We start from the raw sequence: 20,924 nt of genomic DNA on the forward strand, positions 1-20,924 counted from the left end.
TGTTTTTATACACACAGCATTTTCCACTTTTATGCATCCGATGAAGCGAGCTGTAGCTCATGAAAGCTTATGCTCAAATAAATTGGTTAGTCTCTAAGGTGCCACAAGTACTCCTTTTCTTTTTGTGAATACAGACTAACACGGCTGCTACTCTGAAACCTGACATACAAATATCAGATTTTACTTATATAACACAAGAAACAATAGATGAATACAAAAGATGGACAGGGGATCACAATGTAATAGATACTAACTCATAACACTCCTATGAGGTAAATGGTATTCGCATTTTACAGCTGTGTGGGAAACTGATGCACACATAAGTAGGGTTGGCTAAGTCATTTAACCTGTGTTCCCTTGGCAGAGTTGGATTCAGTACTTATGGGTCTATTTCCAAGACCCTTACTCTAACCACCAGGCAACTAACAACAAACCAGCTATCACTGGTAGACTGTCTCAGAGAGAGTCTAATTCTGAGGGTATGTCTACACGTAAACTGTTACATTAGCACAGCTGCAGCTATAATGCTTCAGTGTAGAAGCTACCTATGCTAACAAGATGGGGGTGCTCCTGCTGGTGTAGGTAATCCACCTCCCTGAGAAGTGCTAGCTAGGTTGATGGAAGAATTCCTTCATCGATGTAGTGCTGTCTATGCTGGGGGCTAGGTTGGAATAGCTATGTCTCTCGGGTGTGGATTTTTCACACCCCAGTGAAATATAAGTATACCTGTATAAGTTCCCAGTATAGACTAGCCCTGAATGTGCATATTATTCTAGTACCTTAAAGCCTTAAGGCATGTCTGCACTACAAAATTAAGTCAACCTAATTTATGTTGGCATACAGCTGCCACAATAATTCTGTCACTGGTGCGTGTCTGTTCTTTGCTCGTTGTGTCAGCGGCGCATGAGCCAATTATGTACCAGTTATGCTGTCAGTGTGGGGCATTGCGGGATGGCTTCTGAAAGCCAGTCACAGTCGATGTAAGCAACGCAGTGTCTACACTGACACTGCATCAACATAACTACATCAGCGTTGATTCTGTGCCTCTCGTGGAAGTTGCGTTATTAAGTCAGTGTAGTGGGTGAGTTATGTAAATTTTAGTGTAGACATTTACATAGTTAGGTCAATGTAGGCTACCTTGTGTCAACCTAACTCTGTAGTGTAGACTAGACCTTAATCTGTTTAATCCTCTAGTAGTACACACGTTGGCTTGCTGGGTAGGAGCCATTGTAATCCATCTCATCATTGTGTCTGCTGCACATTCACGTTGGGCTAGTCTACATTGGCAACGGCAGCGCTTTGATGTGGCTTGTGTAGTCGCGGCAGAGCACTGGGAGAGAGCTCTCCCAGTGCTCTAAAAACACCACCTCCAGAAAGGGCATAGCTACCAGCACCACCCCTAGCGAGAAAGTTGCAGCGCTGTAAAGTGCCAGTGTAGACAAGCCCATTGTCTCCACATGCTAATACTTTTAGTAAGTTTTGAGTAAAGAGTAGGAAAAGTAGCATATATTTTATTTTGGTAGAGCTGGGAAGAGGGGAACATTTTGCACTGCTAGACAAATTCAAATAGACTTTTTATAATGCTTCTTTCCCCAAGACCTACACTGTAGCCATCAGCCTCCAGTGGGAGATTAGACTGTATGGAGTGTTTATATAAAAATAAACTCAAACACGATGCTAACAAGTTGTACACCTGTTCCCAGCTTAATTACTTTGCTTGTGTATATATATTTCTTTCCTCTGCTCATGTCTTTTTAGACGGTAAGTTCTTTGAGGCAGAGTTTGCCATTTCCTCTGTGTATGTGGATAGCACAAAGTGGCCTTGATCCTAACTGGGGTCTTCTAGAGCTACAGCAATACAAATTAATCATCATAACCCTTGACGATAGCTAGCTACACGTTGCACCCTCCCACAGTATCTGCTACCACATATCATAAAAGGCTGCGATTCTGTCATGGAGGTCGCGGAAGTCACAGGTTCTGTGACTTTCCACGAATGCTGTGACTTTTGCAGCTGCAATGACTGATCCCGGGCGGTCCCCAGGAGCAGTCAGCCCCTGTGGCCAGTGCAGGGGCTAGCCGTTGACCACTGGGCCCCCACAACAGCAGTGTCCTGAGGTCCCCCAGAGCAACAGCCCCCGGGGCCTAAGAAGCTGCTAAGTTTTAGTCAGGGGTATTTATATATTAAAAGTCATGGACAGGTCAGGGGCCGTGAATTTTGTTTGTTGCCTGTGACCTGTCCATGACTTTTACTAAAAATATCTATGATTAAGGCTAAGATTTAGTCATAACAGTAAGTAAACTAATCAGTGAAATAGTTATCAATATCATCCTCTAAATCATCACTAGGTTTCATAGTCAACAACACATTAACATGAATTCACATTTCTTTCAAATCTATTGTTTAAGGCTATCTACAGACTCAGGGAAGCATTACTGCATTTGCTTATACTGAGTTCACATTTTGAAAGTTTTATCTGTAAATGCAGGAGTAGAGACTTACTTTAAAAAAATACTTTAGATTCTAGAATATTATTCAACAGTATATACAGTCTTGTAGTTTTCTTATGTGGGCACCTGTTTATAAAGGATTTGCCTCAAACTGGTCACAGTAAAGCAGGCACAAAAGATTGCTTTGTAATTGTTCTACAGTTAAAAAAACCAAACTTTTAAATGTACCAGATATATTTAAGAATTCAATTTCATTTTTAAATGATTTATTCTTTTAAAGAGGATCATTCACACACTGGGCATAACTTAGCATTTGACAACCTAAGCCCGCTTTCATTTTTAATCGTGTGTATGTATGTATGTATATATGTGTGTGTGTGTGTGTGTGTGTGTGTAATATAAATATATATATATTTAACTTTAAAGATGCAGTTTGTTATTCCCCTTGCAATGCACCTTCTCTTCTGGTTTATGTTGCAATGAAGTCAGTGCTAAATCTGCTTTCTCCACCCTAGCTCCTTACTCCCTCTGTCCTATTCCTATCTCTTGGGTGGGCCTGGAGAAAGCCCACCTCAAGCTTAGAGTGAGTTTGTCATTTTTCTTCCAGACTTTTTCATTGCTGAGACCATTCACTCTCTCAACCAGACTTGTAGCTTTGGCATCATCTTTGCGTGTGGAAAAAGTCAGGAAGGAAGTGTTATTTACTGCTTCTCATAACACAAGAACTAGGGGTCACTGAATGAAATTAATAGGCAGCAGGTTTAAAAGAAACAAAAGGAAGTATTTCTTCCCACAACGCACAGTCAACCTGTGGAACTTTTTGCGAGAGGATGTTATGAAGGCCAAGACTACAACAGGGTTCAAAAAAGAACTAGATAAATTCATGGAGGATAGGTCTATCATGGGCCAGGATGGGCAGGGATGATGTCCCTAGCTGCTGTTTGCCAGAAGCTGGGAATGGATGACGGGATGGATCACCTGATGATTACCTGTTCTGTTCATTCCCTCTGGGGCACCTGGCATTGGCCATTGTTGGAAAACAGGATGCTGGGCTAGATGGACCTTTGGTGTGATCCAGTATGGCAGTTATGTTCGTCTTCTATCCTTCACCTCTTCCCATCACATCCAGGAAATTGCCAAATCCTGTCACTCTTCCTCTAGAGTATCATAAATATGTTCTTTTTCTCTGTTACCAATGGTAAAACTTTATCCTCCCTTCAACTCTTCTCCTTCTTACATATTACCCTCTTCCCTCAGAAAAGACTCCATATCAGCATTTTCCAAGAAGCTTCTGTTTCCTCCTCCAGATCTCCTCTGAAATCCTACTAGTTCTCTGAAGCTAGATATAACTGCATGTTTTGCTATTTGAATTGCTTGTCCTGTTTCGTGCAATGGCCTTCTGTATTTGCATCTTTAGATTGCAATTTATCTTGTTTATTTACTACATGTATGATTTTTTTATGCTGTGTGACTAAAGCTGTAATAATAATGTGACATCATAATAATTTCCATAGCAACAGACCCTGATGTCATAAAAACAACATTATAACTTTGCTGTAGAATAAATCCAAAGCTAAAACTAGTCAGTGCAAGAGAGAGCTCTTCAGTAATTAGCAGCAGGAGTAAGAAGAGTACAGAAAACTTCTTGGCAATGTAAATTATTTTTTTCTACAAAGTTCAAGCTTGCACACATGAAAATTCCTCTTGAATTTGTTTGTCCTCAGTCTGAATTTTCCCTTGGTTAAGGAATTGTCCAGTCTTAATTTGTGCTGTCTTACAAACAGAAGATTGGATTCAAACATATTTACTGTTACTATATATAACATAAATGAAAATTAAAGAGACTGGGAAACGTATTTGTGTATATGACTAAAAACATGGTTTTGAGAATGGTTTATTGGGACATTATGGCAGGCAATGAAATCATAATCTAAGCAAGAAAAATGGAAAATAGGATTCATTCAACTCCAATTTTGAAAACACAAACGTGTGTTAGAATAGTAAATAAAAAATAATTTTATTGATACATGGCTGACATGAGCCGTCTTATTTACCACAAATGTTTTTCAGCCAAGTGAATATACTCAATGTTCCCGACGTACTAACTAAAGCATTACAAAAATAATTTGTTTTAAAATTAAAGCAGATATGTAATGGTAAGACTCAGATTCCTGAAGCATTCTCTTGCTCTTCTCTGGTTTGATACATTTCCCTGAATTGAACTTGTTTTTGCATCATATAAGGCCTCAATATATGTGTTTAGTTGCTAAATGACCTAAATATATAATGTGTGAAGTTGGTGTGCAGATGTATCTTGGCACATGTATTTATGTCTACAGAGCAGTCCTGTTGTCTCTTCCAGATTGTTTTACTGCAGTGCTGTCTTCCCTGGGCTACCCAAAAACCTTAAATTGGTAAAAAAATGAAGCTGCCCATTTACTGAGTTGCATTTCATGCATGGAGCATATTTCATCTTCATGTTGGTTTCCAGTTCATTTCATGGTAAAATGCAATTTGTTGGTTTTCATTTGTAAAGCCTTTTGTGCTTACGATTCTAGTTATCTGAGGCCTTGTTGTTAATACAAGTTGCAATGGTTTAACTAAAGTGTGAGTATTTTTAAAATAGCTTTTGTTGTTCACTAGTGCAAACCCCTATGTGGACATTCTTAAAGTTATATAAGCCAGGCTTAAATTGATTTGAGTGTCTGCAAAGGGGGTTTATACTAATTTAAACAAACAAAATTATTTAAATAAACCCAAAACACTTGTAATGTACTCAAGGTCTTAAGCTATGTCTACATCATAATTTATGGCAAAAATTTACCATCACAGCTGCTTACTGGTGCAACTGCATTAGTGTGGTAACTGTTAGAATATACAAGACTTTCAGAGCCACCAGCATTCTTGTTGACTAACTTTCCTTAGAAGAGATGGTAGTGATCGTGTTGAAAATGCTGGCAAACATGAGAGCCTTAGCAACACAAGTTTTCACACCCCAGGGAACTTTTTTCAAAAAATCTTAATGTTGATAAGACCTTGGAACAGGGAGAAAGACTCACTTTCTTGGGAGCCGGGAGTTCGGACTAGCTAGGATTAGGGTGACCAGGTGTCCGGTTATTGACTGGAACTCCCAGTCGAAAAAGGATCCTGGCTGCTCGCTGACTAGGCCATTGGCTGTCTGGTTGGTGGCACTGCACAGAGGGGCTGGCAGGCTCCCTGCTAGCCTCCACATCACGTGGCTCCTGGGAAGCAGCCGGCATGTCCGTGTGCTGCCCCACCCACAAGCGCGGCTCCTATTGGCCAGGTCAGGGCAGGGGACGAACTAGCACAATTCGCGAGCACTCAGCAGGCGACTGTTGAGGGTTTGTGGCGCATGCCTGTCCCATTGTTGCCGGCACTCTCCTCCTCCTTGCACTCTTCCTGTGGCTGGGCTCGAGCTGCACTGTATGCTCCTAAGCAGTGCAAGTTTATTAATTGGTTCACCAGTTCATGAATGGGAAGTGGACATACATCCGCTTTTCTAACCTGAGTAGATTTACCAAGCACTTCAGGCAAACTCACTGGTAAAGATAAGCTGTAAAACAAGTTTATTGATTACAAAAGAGAGATTTTTAAGTGATAGGCAAAGAGTCAAAGTTAGTTACCAAAATAAAATAAAATATATATATATAAGCATGCAGTCTAAACTCTCATCCCAATTATATTGGGCAATATCTAGATCAGTGGCTCTCAACCAGGAGTCCAGAGCCCCTTAAGGGGCCTCTAGCGGGTTTCAGGGGGGTCTCCAAGCAGGGCCAGCGTTAGACTCACTGTGGCCCAGGAGGGGAAGATGGGTGGATCACTACACTGTCCTCTGATGTACACTCCCCCTGAAGCTCTGGTATGGGCCACTGTTGGAGACAGATACTAGGCCTGAAGGATCATTGTTCTGACGCAGTATGGCAGTTCTTATGTTCTGAAGATAAATTAAAAACTAATTCCCATCACCTGTGTTTCACTTGTTTATGTCCTGTATGCTTATAACATGGTGACAGTGTGAAACATTCCTAGGATATGATGACTTCGCTTTATAATTTTTCTCTCAAAAGGCTTTTTTTTATATTTTAGACATTACATAATTTGAATGACATATTGATTGGCTCAAGACTCTCCAGAAGCTGTTTATTTACATGGATTCATTTAAAATTTAAGTTCACCAACTTCATTTAATCCTACCACCCTTCTACTTTATGGAATTGTGCAGATGGTTAGCTATCTGTTTGCGTATTTATAAAGTGCTCATCATTGTAGTAGCTGGTTGCCCAAACTTTCACTGTTGGATGAATGGGGGCCTAGTGAATGGAGAACTCTTTCAGTTTTTAGCTGAGCTGTGCCTGGTGACAGTTCTCAGGCTGCAAGAAAACTAGGTTTCAGAGAAGACTGGCCAGCGTAAAGGAATTGACGAATCATCCTGCCAGTTCCGTTGCATCATGTGATTCCTCAAATTGCTTTTAATTTTTGATTTATTTATGTGTGCTTTGGTTGAGTAAGACTTCAAATCTCTGGGCACCTTGAGCTTAGTAGCTGTCCTCTCATTACATCATCCTAGGAATTTTATATGACTGTCTTGTATATCAGATTGCCATCGCATTCTGTGGTTGAATACATGCCTAAAATCTAGGTATCAAGGGACAGCTGAAATTCTCATCTTCTTTTGTGCCAACGTTAGCTGTCTGCAGTTGAATTATTCGGTTTGTGTTGGAAGGTTCCCATTACATGCTTTCCCTCAGCTTATCACCTTACCCCCTTCTCTCACCCCATCTCTTTAAAGGAAGAACCAGTAACAGTGGCTAGAACCAGGACTACTGTATTTCAGGCTAAGTTAACAGCTCTGATATTAGTATTCCTTGTGACTGACTGATATGTCTAACACAGTGCTGTACCAGTTCTAGGCATTTCCTGTGGTTTGTGCCAAAGCGGAGTGGATCATTCTATGATCCACCTGAGAATTAGGTGGCATGGCCATTGTTTTATTTTTACTTGTGAATAAAGTTCTTCAGAGATGAGTATAGCATTAAGTTATCAAGTTTACTAGGTTCTGAATTTCCCAAGGAAAGATGAGTTTAACATTTAGCCTTAAAAAGAGGCAGATGCTGTTATATCAGTATCTTTATAAACAGAAGTCACTAGAAAATTTGGAAAAAATGTATCGCATTCAGTCTATTTATTAGAGAGTAATATTTTATTTCAATGGTGATAGCTCCTCAAGTGCCATTCACAGTGTGGCTCCATTAAGCTAGGCCCTGTATGTGCCTTGAACATGACACTAAACAGTGACGGGGTGGAGGAGAGATACAATCGAGATATACATTTGTACATAAAAATTATATATAAAACTTTTTTCTGGCATATTTAAAAACGTTTTATAGTGCACATCGATTGCACCTGACTCTAAGGCTTTTAGTTGGTTAACTACTCATAGGGATCATAGAATAAGCTAGTCTTGGAGAGGGTAGTTCTTTACAGATCAGTTCAGGGAGGGGTATTCCTCACCTAGGGGAAATATTTACGATGAGTAATTGTATTTCTCCAAATGAGTTCAGTTTGTGGAATGCAGCCACCAGCACCGTTGAGCTTTGGGAACTTCAAGAAAAGCAGTGTATGTTGGAAGCACATATTTCAAGGTACGGTTATAAAAGGCTGTTCAGCTCCTGACCACCTCTGTTGCTCCTTTTCACAGTTAGCTGTGGGAGTTCCCACCCACTGTATTTGCCAAATAAAACCTTTGGGCTTTTTCCTGATAATTTTTAGTGCCTTAAGGGGGTGCTCATAATATCCCAGTGGGCACTGCTTTTCTAGACGGTTTCTGAATCTCTGTGGCCGTGGGCGTGCATTGCACAGATGCACCATCCTCAGAGAACAAGAATTATTGGTAAGTAATTTTTGTATGCATGTCTTGTCACCTTGTAATTTATTTCCACCCTTGCAGGCGATTATCTTCATTCTTGATTTTTTCTTTTTTTAAAATCCATTCCTGGAAAGAGAAGGTTATTGTTGGGGGAAGCATTTTCCCCTTTTTGCCAACACATTCCAATTTTTCCTTGGTTTTGGATTGCAAAGAAATCTCTCAATCATTTTTTGAGAAAGGCTTGTTTTCAGTTTCCAAAAATAAACAAGACTTGTCTGGAGCCACCAAACTCTGATAATAGAGACAATCTATTCTACTCTAATGTTTATCTCAGGACTCACAGTGTCTTTCTCAATTTGCCATTGTTTCTTCAGGGACCACAAAATTTCTTTCATAGCTAACTGATTACTCAGCACTAGTATCCTTTCATAAAACTTTATTACTTGCATATGATTGCTCTGTATCATCCCCTTTTTTCTTCAATTTAAACCAATATTATTTCATTTGACTTGCTCTCTTTTAAAATTATAATATTAACTGCCATATTTTAATAGCTTATTTGCTTGGGCAGTAACACGATTAGAGGGACAAAAGAAACCATGTTTCTGAAAATAAATTAATGAAGACAAATTGATAACTATAGCAATGGATGTTAACTTTGGGCTGGTTATTACCAGAGGCTACAGAAATTGTAAAAATACTATCTCCTCAGCCATTAAGGGCATGGACATGGGCTGTAAATACTTACTTGATTGTTCGGCCGCATCATTGCCTGTTTCTTCTCTCCATTCCTCTGAAAGTGCAATATCATCCTAGGTGAAGGACTCATAACCCCTGAAAGGGAACTTTCAAACAGAAGAGAACTTTAAAAATAGGAATCCATTTATAATTCATGTTTTTCAAAATTCTGCCATTTGTAGTGTCCAGCTTAGTAGTAAAGCCTTTCTCCGTATCTCTTGTGCTCTTGTTCTACTTTTTTTCTGAGTACAGTGTGATATGTAAAATTGTCCAAGTGCTTGTTTGTTTTTTTATTTAAAAGGTCTCGTTCAATTTTGCGAAGTGCAAGTCTTTCATAAAAACATCACTTGTAAATACATAGCTACTTTGTCGGCAAAGAGAGGGAAGAAAACTGCCTCAGTTGAGCTGGGTGATTATGTGGTGCTGATAATTGTAGCTTTTTTGTCTTTAACCAGCACAAAAGATTAAATATTGGACTGTTCTTGAATTCGGCCGCCTTCTTTTCTGAGTGGTCATCTACAATTTCATGTGGTTGGATTTTCCCATTCAGTTCATTTTTAGTGTGCTCTTGTCAAGAAAAGAGTTCTTATAGTGATTCTACCATCTGATTCTTTAATTCAGATCTCCAAGACTCTACCCAGCTTCTGATGCCTATTCAGAAGGTTGTTTTTGAAGTTTCATGTAGTGAGGGTGGAATCTTTCTCTGGGGTTTAAGAAGACAGATACTGGGGAAACCTGAGCAGGAAGACAAAAGTTCATCCTGGTAGTTTCCTTGATAGATGGTGTAAAAGCAGGAATACCAGTCAATCTAGACTGGTGAGTCTGACTAACCCACCAAATTTACATGTGGAAAGTCTTGCTATTTATATAGAACTGAAAGGAAGACAGATCTCTAATAAGTTATTGAGAACTAGGTCAAACCAGTAGATTTTAGGTCTCTGGTGTTCAAGCATCTTAATTCTTTTGTTGCTGGTGGGCAGATAAAGCAGAAAGGTACACAGTAAGTGGAAAAAAATATGAAGGTATATCAACTAGGAAATGCGTATAGCTGTCATTACTCAATAGAAAGCTTAAACAAAGCCTTTTTGTGTGGAGGGAAATTCTCTGTACAACATTTCGAGACTAGATCTCTCTATCAGTCTTGTTTTAAAACAACTTCATTTAGTACAGGTATGTCTCCGTTATTCAGACCCATTTGGTTTTCAAAATAGATAAACTTTTTTACAGAAAAATCACTTCTAAAACCTTACAAACCTGATCCTATTTAGACAATTACTTTGATTCTATGAAAAAAATTGCCATGAAATGGTTATAGTTTACCTTCTGGTGATGTATTGATTATGGTGGGATTTAGATTGATGTATTTAATATTTATCTGTGGTTTTTAAGCAACGAGAAAATCATTTTACTGTTCAAATTTAAACAGTTAATAAACCGGAAGGTTCTGCACATAGAGCAGATATTTTCTAAAAGAACCAAATTGTTTTTGTTTCATAGTTTACAGTTCAAGTAGCTAATAGATTAGCATATGCGTCTGAGGCAAAAAGATCCTCAGTCAATCTCCATTATGTTCTGATTTTTCAGCTCTTTAAATTGAAATGATTTCTGATCTGACTCTTATTTTTCATGTAAGGCAAAGCTTGTTCCACAAGTGTTCCTTACATGTGTACACCACCTACTTAAATCCTTATTATGTTTTACTAACTGTACCATGAATACCCTCTGGAGATTGGTTATTTTTGTCTTCTAATAAAGTGTGAATTGAATGCATTTTAAAAGCTGGCTTGTACTATCATAGCAACCAGTTTTCAAAGTGAGAAACTGAAACTGCAAAATTAGAATCAAGAATAACAGCTGAAAACACAAATGGCAACTCTAAATGATTTTTGCCTTCTAAATCTTTAATTTGTGTGAGTATAGTTGTACTGGGCAAGCTAACTTCATGTGGGGTAATTTATCACCGTCCATCAGGAATTACGTCAAGAGGGCATACGGTATAGGGAATCACCCTAATCTGTTCTAGAGGCACTTGCCTTTCTTTCTTGATGCAGTTCCATCCTTCCTCTACATATTAGCATGTTCTGGAGATAAAATTAGATTAAAAATATGGCCATGTCTGAAGGGCTGGAAAGCGCTCACATACTGAGAACAACACCTCTGTGTAACTTCCACCACAGCTGACCCTGGGGTAACTGTGAAAAGAAGGAACTTCTGGCTCAGCCTTCTGTGTTTACTTCACACAACATTAAAAATGGCCCGTGATCACAATTTGTTTCCTTGCACACATCTCTGATGTTCGTTGATTTTTACTTTGCACTGGGTTTTCTGGAATGCTGAGAAGATAATAAAAATTCTAAAATATTAATGACCAGTAATTTCATTATGTATTTCTTGTTTCCCTTGCAGTACTATGTGCAAAAAACTTGGTGAAAAAGGATTTTTTCCGTAAGTAGCTATTAAAATTTATGAATTCATATATGTGGTACATGTTACATAAGTTCTGTACGCTACTTTTAACACCTCATCATAGTGCATTGACATCCATATGTTGAAGGGGATAGTGGTGTTTCCAACCCACTGTTCTTCAGCGCTTGTAACTTTTTAAGCTGGCACTCATCCTGGGAGTATTTTTTTAAATTTAAAAAAAAAAACCAAAAAAAAAAAACAAATGAACAAAAATATCAACAACTCCTCTGGACTGGTGTGGGAGAGGGTAAGAAAGCTTATGGGTTGAAGATATTTTTGGTGCTAATAAATCTGAAGGATTTTCATCTAAAAATATTGATCTGCTCACTTTTTGGTGTTTGTATAGTATGATTGGTTGATGATGTGCAGTAATTTTTTTTAAGCAAACAATTCTGTGTTTTTCCCCCCACATATGTACCAGTTATATTGGTACTGACTTTAGAGTGGGGAGAGTTGGTTTTTTTTTTTTTTTTTCGTTCTGAGTAACTTCTCTCAGGCAAATTGCAGGCTTTCAGAAAAACTAGTATCACATACATAAATATATATTGAAACATTTTACTGTAGAACAGCAGATATACTTTTTAATAATTAACGAGCAAGTCAGAATACATATTCACCTGCCCTGAACTGAAATTATGCACTTTCCACTAGTTTTCATGATATTTTGAAAGGGAAAATGAAAAAGGGAAAGAGGATTCTTCTTAACTACACACACGTACGTGTGTGTGTGTGTGTGTGTGTGTGTGCGCACGCACAAATATACACCGAACCCTCGCTAGAACTCGGGGTTCGGGATCCATGTGTGGTACTGCGTTACCGTGGATCCCAATTTAAATTTGGGACCCATCACCGTGTCCGCGCTATATGCAAATCCGCGAATAGCGATGCGCTCTCTAGCGAGGGTCTGCTGTATATTTATATCTATAGATATATCTATATACACAAATATAAATATAATCAACTTCCTTCCAAATGAGATTGGTACGTAAAGCAGGAGAATCCAAAAGGGCAGACCCTAAATTTAGGATAACCTGCAAAGAGGAAAAAGATGGATGTGTGTCCTTTTTTGTGGTCTTATGATATATAAAGAAGACCGTAAAGCCTTAATGTTTGTTTTGTTTGTAAGGTCTGTAAGGAAGAGGCTGTTTATTACTATGTGTTTTGTATTGTGCCTAGCAGAATGGGGCCTTCATCTCAGTTGGGGCCTGTAAATACTACCATAATACAGATAATTAGCAAGGATAACTAAAAAATCCTGCTTTTAACTTAACTTAAATACCAGGAATGTTATCTTCTGTGACTTTAGTGGAGTCCTTGTTGGCTGTTCGTTGGGAACTTACACAGAGTCCAAGAGGCTGAGAGTGGTTATACCCTTATATAACGAGCTTTTCTCCATAAATATTTGACTTATAGGGATTAAAAAACAAACATTTTTAAAGCGTTTGAATGGAAATTACTTCCCTTCTCAGCCAGGTTGCCCTTGCTTGGTATATTTCATGTTGTCCTAACAGGCCTCCAGTCATCCATAGTGCCATCCCAAGTAGTCAAGATTTGAATGGCAAGTGTAAAAATAGCAGAAGGAAAAAGCAAATAAGGTTAAAACCCTTTCTTTTTCTTTGCAGGTCACCTTTAGAGCATTGTTGCAAAGCTCAGTTTGTTGATCTACTTAAAGGCAGTGTAACATTGTAGTTTTGTCAGCTTGTATACAGAAGACGCCCATTATTTTTACATATTTGTAGAGAATATAAAATATCTGAAAACTTGCAGAGCAAGTATTTTATCCTGAATTTTGAATATTCTAATGCAAACGTCACGTTAACCTACTTGGAGCTGAAATTGTGATGATGACAGACTCCGATTAAATATGACCCTTTTCAAACTACTCAACATACAAGAAAAAAAATCACACCTGTGTATTGATTATCATTTTATTTTTCTCAGTTTTCAAGCATGCCCTTTTATGAGTTTTTCCTCCCCTCCTATAGGACTTCCTGATCCATTTGCTAAAGTGGTGGTCGACGGATCTGGCCAATGCCATTCTACAGATACTGTGAAGAATACGCTTGATCCAAAGTGGAATCAGCATTATGACCTGTAGGTGTTATCAGTGATATCTAAAATACAGCAAAGGTTTGAAGTTGAATCTTCTGAAAAGCACAGAAACTCCAAAATTGCCAAATGTTCACAGTAGTATTCAGTTCAGGGCTTGAAAAATATGCCAGAGGAGTTAACCTTATTAGCCAGGGTAAAAAATACATGCACCGCCATGACACCTTTCCCATCTCAACACTGTACCCAGTATGTTTTCTAATACACTGTCTGCAATGCATTTTACAGATAGCAGTGTTGTCTGGATTATTTTATTGTCCAACATTTTGATAGTGGACTGTGCATAAAATAAAAGGAAAAAATAGTTACCAAATTTCTCTTAGCATTTATTCTTTGTTTCCTCTTTATTCCATTTTTTCTTCTGCCATGTAGTTTGGTGTCTTTCCTTCCGTCTTTCAGAATCTTTCTTCAGTCCTAATGTTTCCTTCTTTCCCTTTCTTACTCCCTTTAATTTGTGCTAAGTATTTAATTTATATTCTGTGTAGGTTTTTATACTGCCGTCCTCACCATAGTATCTGACTCCTTTCAGTAGTGCAGTAAGCAACATGACATACATCTGTCATGTGTGGTTCATTCTTTCTCTTGCTTCTCCCTGGGGGAGAATTTTCTGTGCAGAAATAATACAATATTTTGTTAAGGATTTTTTATTTTTTTTTATTATATGTTGTTTCTTTGCTCTCTTCTTCCCTTTTGTTCTTTCAATATGTGCTTGGGGTGAAAGGCAGAAAGAGGAGCCTTTGAACTATTTGCATAGTTTGCCTCATTGCACTCTTTTTAGTCACTGATTACATCCTGGTTTAATCCACTCCTCCATTCACATTGTCTTCCCTCCATTTCTGTTTTCTGCCAGTATCTGCATTCACTCCTTAGGGCCTGTCTTCTAGTGCAGACCTTCAGTGTAGCTGCAACACATTGGTGTAAAATGGGTTTTTACAAGTTTGAAACTGCTGCAGCACTTTTATAGAGAATGTTTAGAACCATAGGTGTTGTAAGTAGAGGTGCTGGGGGTGGTCCTGCACCCCCTGGCTTAAAGTGGTTTCCATTATATAGAGGTCTGACAGTTTGGTTCAGTGGCTCTCAGCACCCACCTATTATACAAATTGTTCCAGCACCCCTGTTTAAAACTGGGATAAACTGCACTGGGTGTAAGTCCTGGTTTGCACCAGTGCAGCACATCTGTGCTAGGGATTTGCCCCAGCATAGCTGCATCACTGAATTTATACTTATGCAAATATCTCCACTTCATGCCTCCAGCTTCCCAGGGAAAAGAAGCCATGGCTCCAGCCAGCATCCTAAATCTTCAGCAGAACACTAATGTGAAAGATCTGGTTTAAAGTAACCTCAGATCTTCTACTTCCTTGAATGTTTGAAGACTAAAGATGCACAATACGTTTTCAGAACTTTTTGGTGCAAGATACAAAACATTTGCATTACTATTTCACTAAATGTCATTGATAATTTAATGAAACAATATTGCTTTACTTGGGGAGAGGGATTGTAGTATTTTAGCCAAGGACAGCATTTTTTCAAAGCATATTTTCAAAGCTTTGTAACTGTGCCATAAAAACTTAATCCAGAGTCAAGCTCTGCATACGCAGTCTTATTTCCGTTTCCTAACATATTTGATTTAAAAACAGTTTGTTATAAGGAGAAAAAACATCCCTATGCTTTTCATGTTTAAAGAACTTGAAAATGCTTTGATTTTCATAATTATTAAATCTGCTGAGGTGCTGATTTTGTACAAGTAGCTAATTAAGTGAATTCTCTAAATCTTCAGGAACTGATTTTTTTCCAGAGATTTCTTAGTAATCATACTTATTAGGCATTGTAATCAGGAGCATTTGTTTTCTGGGTTGGTGTGGCAAATACTGCCGTGGAAATTGATGCTAGCTGGTGAAATACATTTAAATTGGAAGCAGTACCGAAGTCTTGCATTTTCCTTTCCTACTCTCATTCTTTCTCTTTCCTTCCCACCCCCTTACCTTTCTTTATGTTCTTTTTGGAAATGCCCATTAACACACATTAATGAGCTTCTTTATAGGAACAAAAAGAAAGGCGTAAGGGAGAAAGGAAAGTGAAAAGAGTGTTGGCAAGTCTGTGTTTCCCACAACCTTGGTGGCTTTGTAAAGCTAGTTGTGGGATTTTTAAAAGGAGTAATGAGTGACTATAATTTGATGGTACTTCTGTCTACCTCCAAGCTCTGTGCTACAACTGCCTATAGCCTAAAGAACAAACATCTCACCAGTCACTACTTAATTTGGGCACTGAGAGTGGAGCTGCAGTTGTAGCGGCCTATGGGAGTGAACAGTTGATAGGAGCAGATTATTAAAAGCATTTAATGCTTCATATTTTGTGGAGGGTTCTCAGTATCTCACTAGGGAAGTGGGAGTGAAAATAGCAATATAAATCTTTAGCAGTTTTTTCCCACCTTCTCCCCCACTCTGATATTTATAAGAAGAAGAGAACTTACAACTTTTTGTTTTATTGTACAATATGGATCTGCTGGGACCCATAGACTCCACAGTCCAGATCCCTATACTAAATGTAACAGGTGCAATCGGTACCATTTTGTGCAAAATAGCAGAGATCATGGGTTTCTGGCAAATTACCATGCTCAACTGGGCAAATTTGAGGCATCCTTAAGTTATCGCATTTAAATTCAATCGCACATTAAATGCAGATTAATCTTAACTTTCCAAAAAGGTTTTTATTAGGACTGTCAAGCGATTAAAAAAATTAATCGTGCAATTAATCACATTGTTAAACAATAATAGAATACCATTTATTTCATATTTTGGATGTTTTCTACATCTTCAAATATATTATTTCAATTACAACACAGAATACAAAGTGTACAGTGCTCACTTCATATTTTTTATTACAAATATTTGTGCTGTAAAAACAGAACAAATAGTATTTTTCAATTCACCTCAGACAAGTACTGTAATGCAGTCACTTTATCATGAAAGTTGAACTTACAAATGTAGAATTATGTACAAAAAATAACTGCATTCAAAAATAAAACAATGTAAGACTTTAGAGCCTACAATCCACTCAGTCCTACTTCTTGTTCAGCCAGTCACTCAGACAAACAAGTTTGTTTACATTTGCAGGAGATAATGCTGCCCACTTCTTGTTTACAGTGTCACCTGAAAGTGAGAACAGACATTCACATAACGAACAATATGTGGTAGGTCATCATCTGAGACTGCTATAATATGAAATACATGGCAGATGTGGATAAAACAGAGCAGGAGACATTCTATTCTCCTTTGAAGAGTTCAGTCAAAATGTAAATGTAAAGAGTTCAGTCACTTTTTTTTAACAAGCGTCATCAGCATGGAAGCATGTCCTCTGGAATAGTAGCTGAAGCATGAAGGGGCATATAAATATAAATACCTTGCAATGCTGGCTATAGAAGTGCCATGCGAACACCTGTTCTCGCTTTCAGGTGACATTGTAAATAAGATGCTGGCAGCATTATCTCCCGTAAGTGTAAACAAACTTGTTTGTCTTCGTGATTGGCTGAATAAGAAGTAGGACTGAGGGGACTTGTAGGCTCTAAAGTTTTATGCTGGTTTGTTTTTGAGTGCAGGTATGTAACCAAAAAAAAAAAATCTAAATTTGTAAGTTGCACTGTCGTGATGAAGAGATACGTTATGGTACTTTTATGAGGTGAATTGAAAAATACATTTTTTTTTTTGTTTAGCATTTTTACAGTGCCCATATTTGTAATAAAAATAATATAAAGTGAGCAGTGTACACTTTATATTCAGTATTATAATTTAAATCAATATATTTGAAAATGTAGAAAATCATCCAAAAATAGTTAATACATTTCAGTAGAATACCAATTGTTTAACAGTGTGATTAAAACTGCAATTAAGATTAATTTTTTAAATTGTGATTAATTTTTTTTGAGTTAATCATGTGAGTTAACTGCGATTAATCGACAGCCCTAGTTTTTAATCCATCACTTTCAGAATCTTATGTGTCTGAATAAATCAAAACAGACTTGTTCAGGTTAGCAATAAATAACTCCTCAGACAGAAGCAGGTCTTTCCTCTGTAACTAGCACATACTTTCATGATCTCTGAAAGAGTTATCTCCATGCCTTTATTATGTAATGAATTCTTAAGAGATGGCATGTTTGTGTGTCTCTCATCTGAGGGACCTGAAATCCAAGAAAAATGAGTTTGCATTCATAGGTAACGTTACTCTTAATACATATGTCTTTTAGGGTATGATCCTGTAGAGATGATTATTCTTCCTGTATCCTCCTTTAGAGGTTGGCTCTTTAAAGGGTGTAAGATTCAAAAGCACTCTTGGTACTTAAGGTCTGACCTCACACTGAATCTCAGTCAACAGTCATTTTAAAAAAAAAAAGTCTTTTCTCTCCCTTCTCTCTTCATTCAGTTACTCTATTCTCCTTTATCCTCATTTAAACCCAACTTTTTTCTTTGCTCCCTTGCTCTATTAACCTGTAATACTAGATGTGATTTAAGAAACCTATTTTCTGTTAAAATTATTTACATTAAAAATAATAAAAAATCAGAGCTCTGTGTACTCTCCTGACAGCGTTTTCAAATGTACATATTCTCAGCTCCAAGTTGTCTAGCTTGGCAGTTAGAAGTATCTTAAACCCCAGAATGCTGTCCACATGATTGTCCTCTGAAGGAGCCTTGAATTGATTAAACGATTTTGACACTGTAGAATATATTAATCTGAATGTGATTTAAATATATTTTGAATTCTTACTTTGATTTAACTAATACCGGTTCTTAGCTCTGCAACCCAAGCAGATGTTAAAATACAGTAATATTTTCCTTTGCAGAAAGTCTAGAAAAATGTCATAGTAAGAATAGTAAGTAGCCCACTGCCAAAAAGGATGATGATTAATCCCTGTGATCTATGAGATTATTTGCCTTTCCGACCTCTTCTGAAAATAATAATACAGTAGATTTTAAAGGCATCATAATGTTTACCCTAACAACACACCATTGCATGGGAACGCTAGTCTGTGACTTATGACACTTGTGCTGTTACAGGAAATAGTATGCACGCCAAGGATAACAGATGGTATCTCAATGACAAAATGCGCACTTAGTGTCTTCTGTGGAAATCAACCAGAGGAAGGTGCAAATATGTAGAATTTTTAGGACTGACGTAATTAAATACAGCATTATTTTAATTTTCTACTATAAAATATTTAGTTACTTAAAGAGGGTTTTTTTTATAATTGTAATAGTCTGATGTCCAATAACATTGTCTCTTGGCTACGATGTGTCGTCTGAACGCCAAGTTTAGGACCTTTTGCATAACAAATTAACACTAACAGGCGTTTTAATGATACTGCATCTGAGTGTATAGTGAGAGGAATCTGTTATGTATTTGTGAAACTGTATTTGAATTAGGTTGCAAATTTTAAGGGAACCCACATTCCTTAAGTCTGATTCAGCCCAATACACGTGTAGTTTCTGTCCTGTATAAGACTCTCCCCCCTCTCCGCCCCCCCCCCCAGGCTTTTGCAGTACTGTGAGGACCAATAGTACTTTTTGCTATATGTGCTCCTTAATTCAGATTTTAACATGAGAGGAAGCAGTTGAATTTCATAAATGATTAAATTCCTTAATCTAGCTGGGTGTGTGGTAGGGGGAAAATCTGGGACCCCTTCCAAAAAGAAATTGCCAAAGAGATGCTTTTTGGATGTAGTTAAATGTCAATAAAAAATACCATGCTTGTCCTAAGTCGTGTTCCCTTTTCTCCCTTATTTTCCATCTTTTTGTGTTTTCCTTATTGCTCATGCTTTTCCCAAAGCCTGAAAAATCATATTTGGCACTTTTACTGAGCTTTATATGTTCAAAGCATATAAACGTTATCTAAACCTAGCACCACTGCTATGAAGTATTATCAGTTTTTTTAATAAATGGGAATACTGAGGGAAAGTGAATGACTTGTCCAAAGCAACAAAAGGAGTCTGTCAGAGCAGGGATTAGAAATTGGGATTTCCTGGCTTCCAGTTCTGTGCTACATTTTCTTTGCTTTTCTGGAGACAACACATCTGGTCTGATCAGAGGTGCTTTTTCAGGAAGGAAAGATTTCCCCCCCACCCCACCCTTTTCTTCCTGCTTTCCTCTCCCAGTTTTGCAAAGAAAGTGTGCTTTGCCCTAGCATCACAATAGTAGGCAAGTCACTTGACAGCAACCCTTCTGGATGATGATGGTGCAAAATGGATCGGCTCTGAAGGAAATACTACCTATTGACCTTGGTGAAATAATTCATCTAAAATAAGAGCTAACCCTTTGTCTAAAACTTGACTTGAACCTTTTTGAGGTTACAAAAAATTTAATTTAATTTAAGCTCTAATTTACCTAATTTTGTTTAGAGGTGGAAGTATTGAAATACTGAAAATAGCTTGTTTCCAGAATATTTCATAAAACCCTATTCTTATGCAAAATCCTAGTTTGCAGACTTGAGATATAGAAGGGTTAAGATTGCTAACTTCTGGGTATCTTGCTTATCTGAACTATATCTCTTCACTAGTATCTTTCATATGGTCTCCATTGCAAGCATTGGAGGCCATGATGTAGATATTGAGGATGGGTATGGGGGCGGGAAATGAGGAAACTCTTAGGATTTGGATACACTGGAATATTATGGGAGAAGAGAGAGAAATTGATTTGTTATGTGAAGAAGCAGAGTTTAACTTCTTTGTTTTAAGATTTTGAACTTTTTTTTAAATAAACAAAATTCCTAGCTAGGGTTTTATGTTTGATTTTTTTTATTGCAAGTTGATGTGAAACAAATGTAACTACTGTCCCAACAATGGACTGAAAATGTCAGCTCAGTCCTTAAATACCACTATAATTTTTCTCTGCCTCAATTTACATAATAAAAGAGATTAAGCATTTTTTCCAACAAGGTCCACTAGAGTTTATAGGAAGCGTTTTTTCCAAAGGAGGAAAAAACATCTTTCTTTAGTAAGTATAAGTTGAATTGTTTCCTCCCCTTACAAAATACTGGGACTGGATTTTTCTGGTGCAAAATTCAGAAGCTAAATTGGTAAGTAGTAGTGAAGCTCTTACCTGCCTTCTATGGAGGACTTATTAGTTACTTCTGAGCCATAAAAACTCATAAAAAGTATTGGAATATGTATTTTTACTTAATCAGTTTTCAAGATAGATTTGAAGTTTTATTTGACATTTTTTGTCCTTCTTAAAAGCAACAAGGAAATACTGGAAAATAAAAGGCTCGATTTTTTTTATTCTTCAGT

The 20,924-nt window shown here is 37.6% G+C and overlaps 1 protein-coding gene across 3 annotated transcripts in view; it reads left to right on the forward strand.

Moving 5' to 3' along the window:
- The window catches only part of SMURF2 (SMAD specific E3 ubiquitin protein ligase 2), a 96,407-nt gene that overhangs the window by 25,702 nt on the left and 49,781 nt on the right, over positions 1-20,924 (forward strand). For all 3 annotated transcript variants that reach the window (XR_013347857.1, XM_077833027.1, XM_077833028.1), the window contains exons 2-3: positions 11,483-11,521; positions 13,528-13,636. Coding sequence is in view for 2 of the 3 variants with exons in the window: in XM_077833027.1 (XP_077689153.1) it covers positions 11,483-11,521; positions 13,528-13,636 (148 nt within the window). In the remaining variant the exon portion in view is untranslated. The remainder of the gene's footprint in view (positions 1-11,482; positions 11,522-13,527; positions 13,637-20,924) is intronic.

The sequence above is a fragment of the Eretmochelys imbricata genome, chromosome 14, assembly GCF_965152235.1.
Source record: "Eretmochelys imbricata isolate rEreImb1 chromosome 14, rEreImb1.hap1, whole genome shotgun sequence".
NCBI lineage: Eukaryota > Metazoa > Chordata > Testudines > Cheloniidae > Eretmochelys > Eretmochelys imbricata.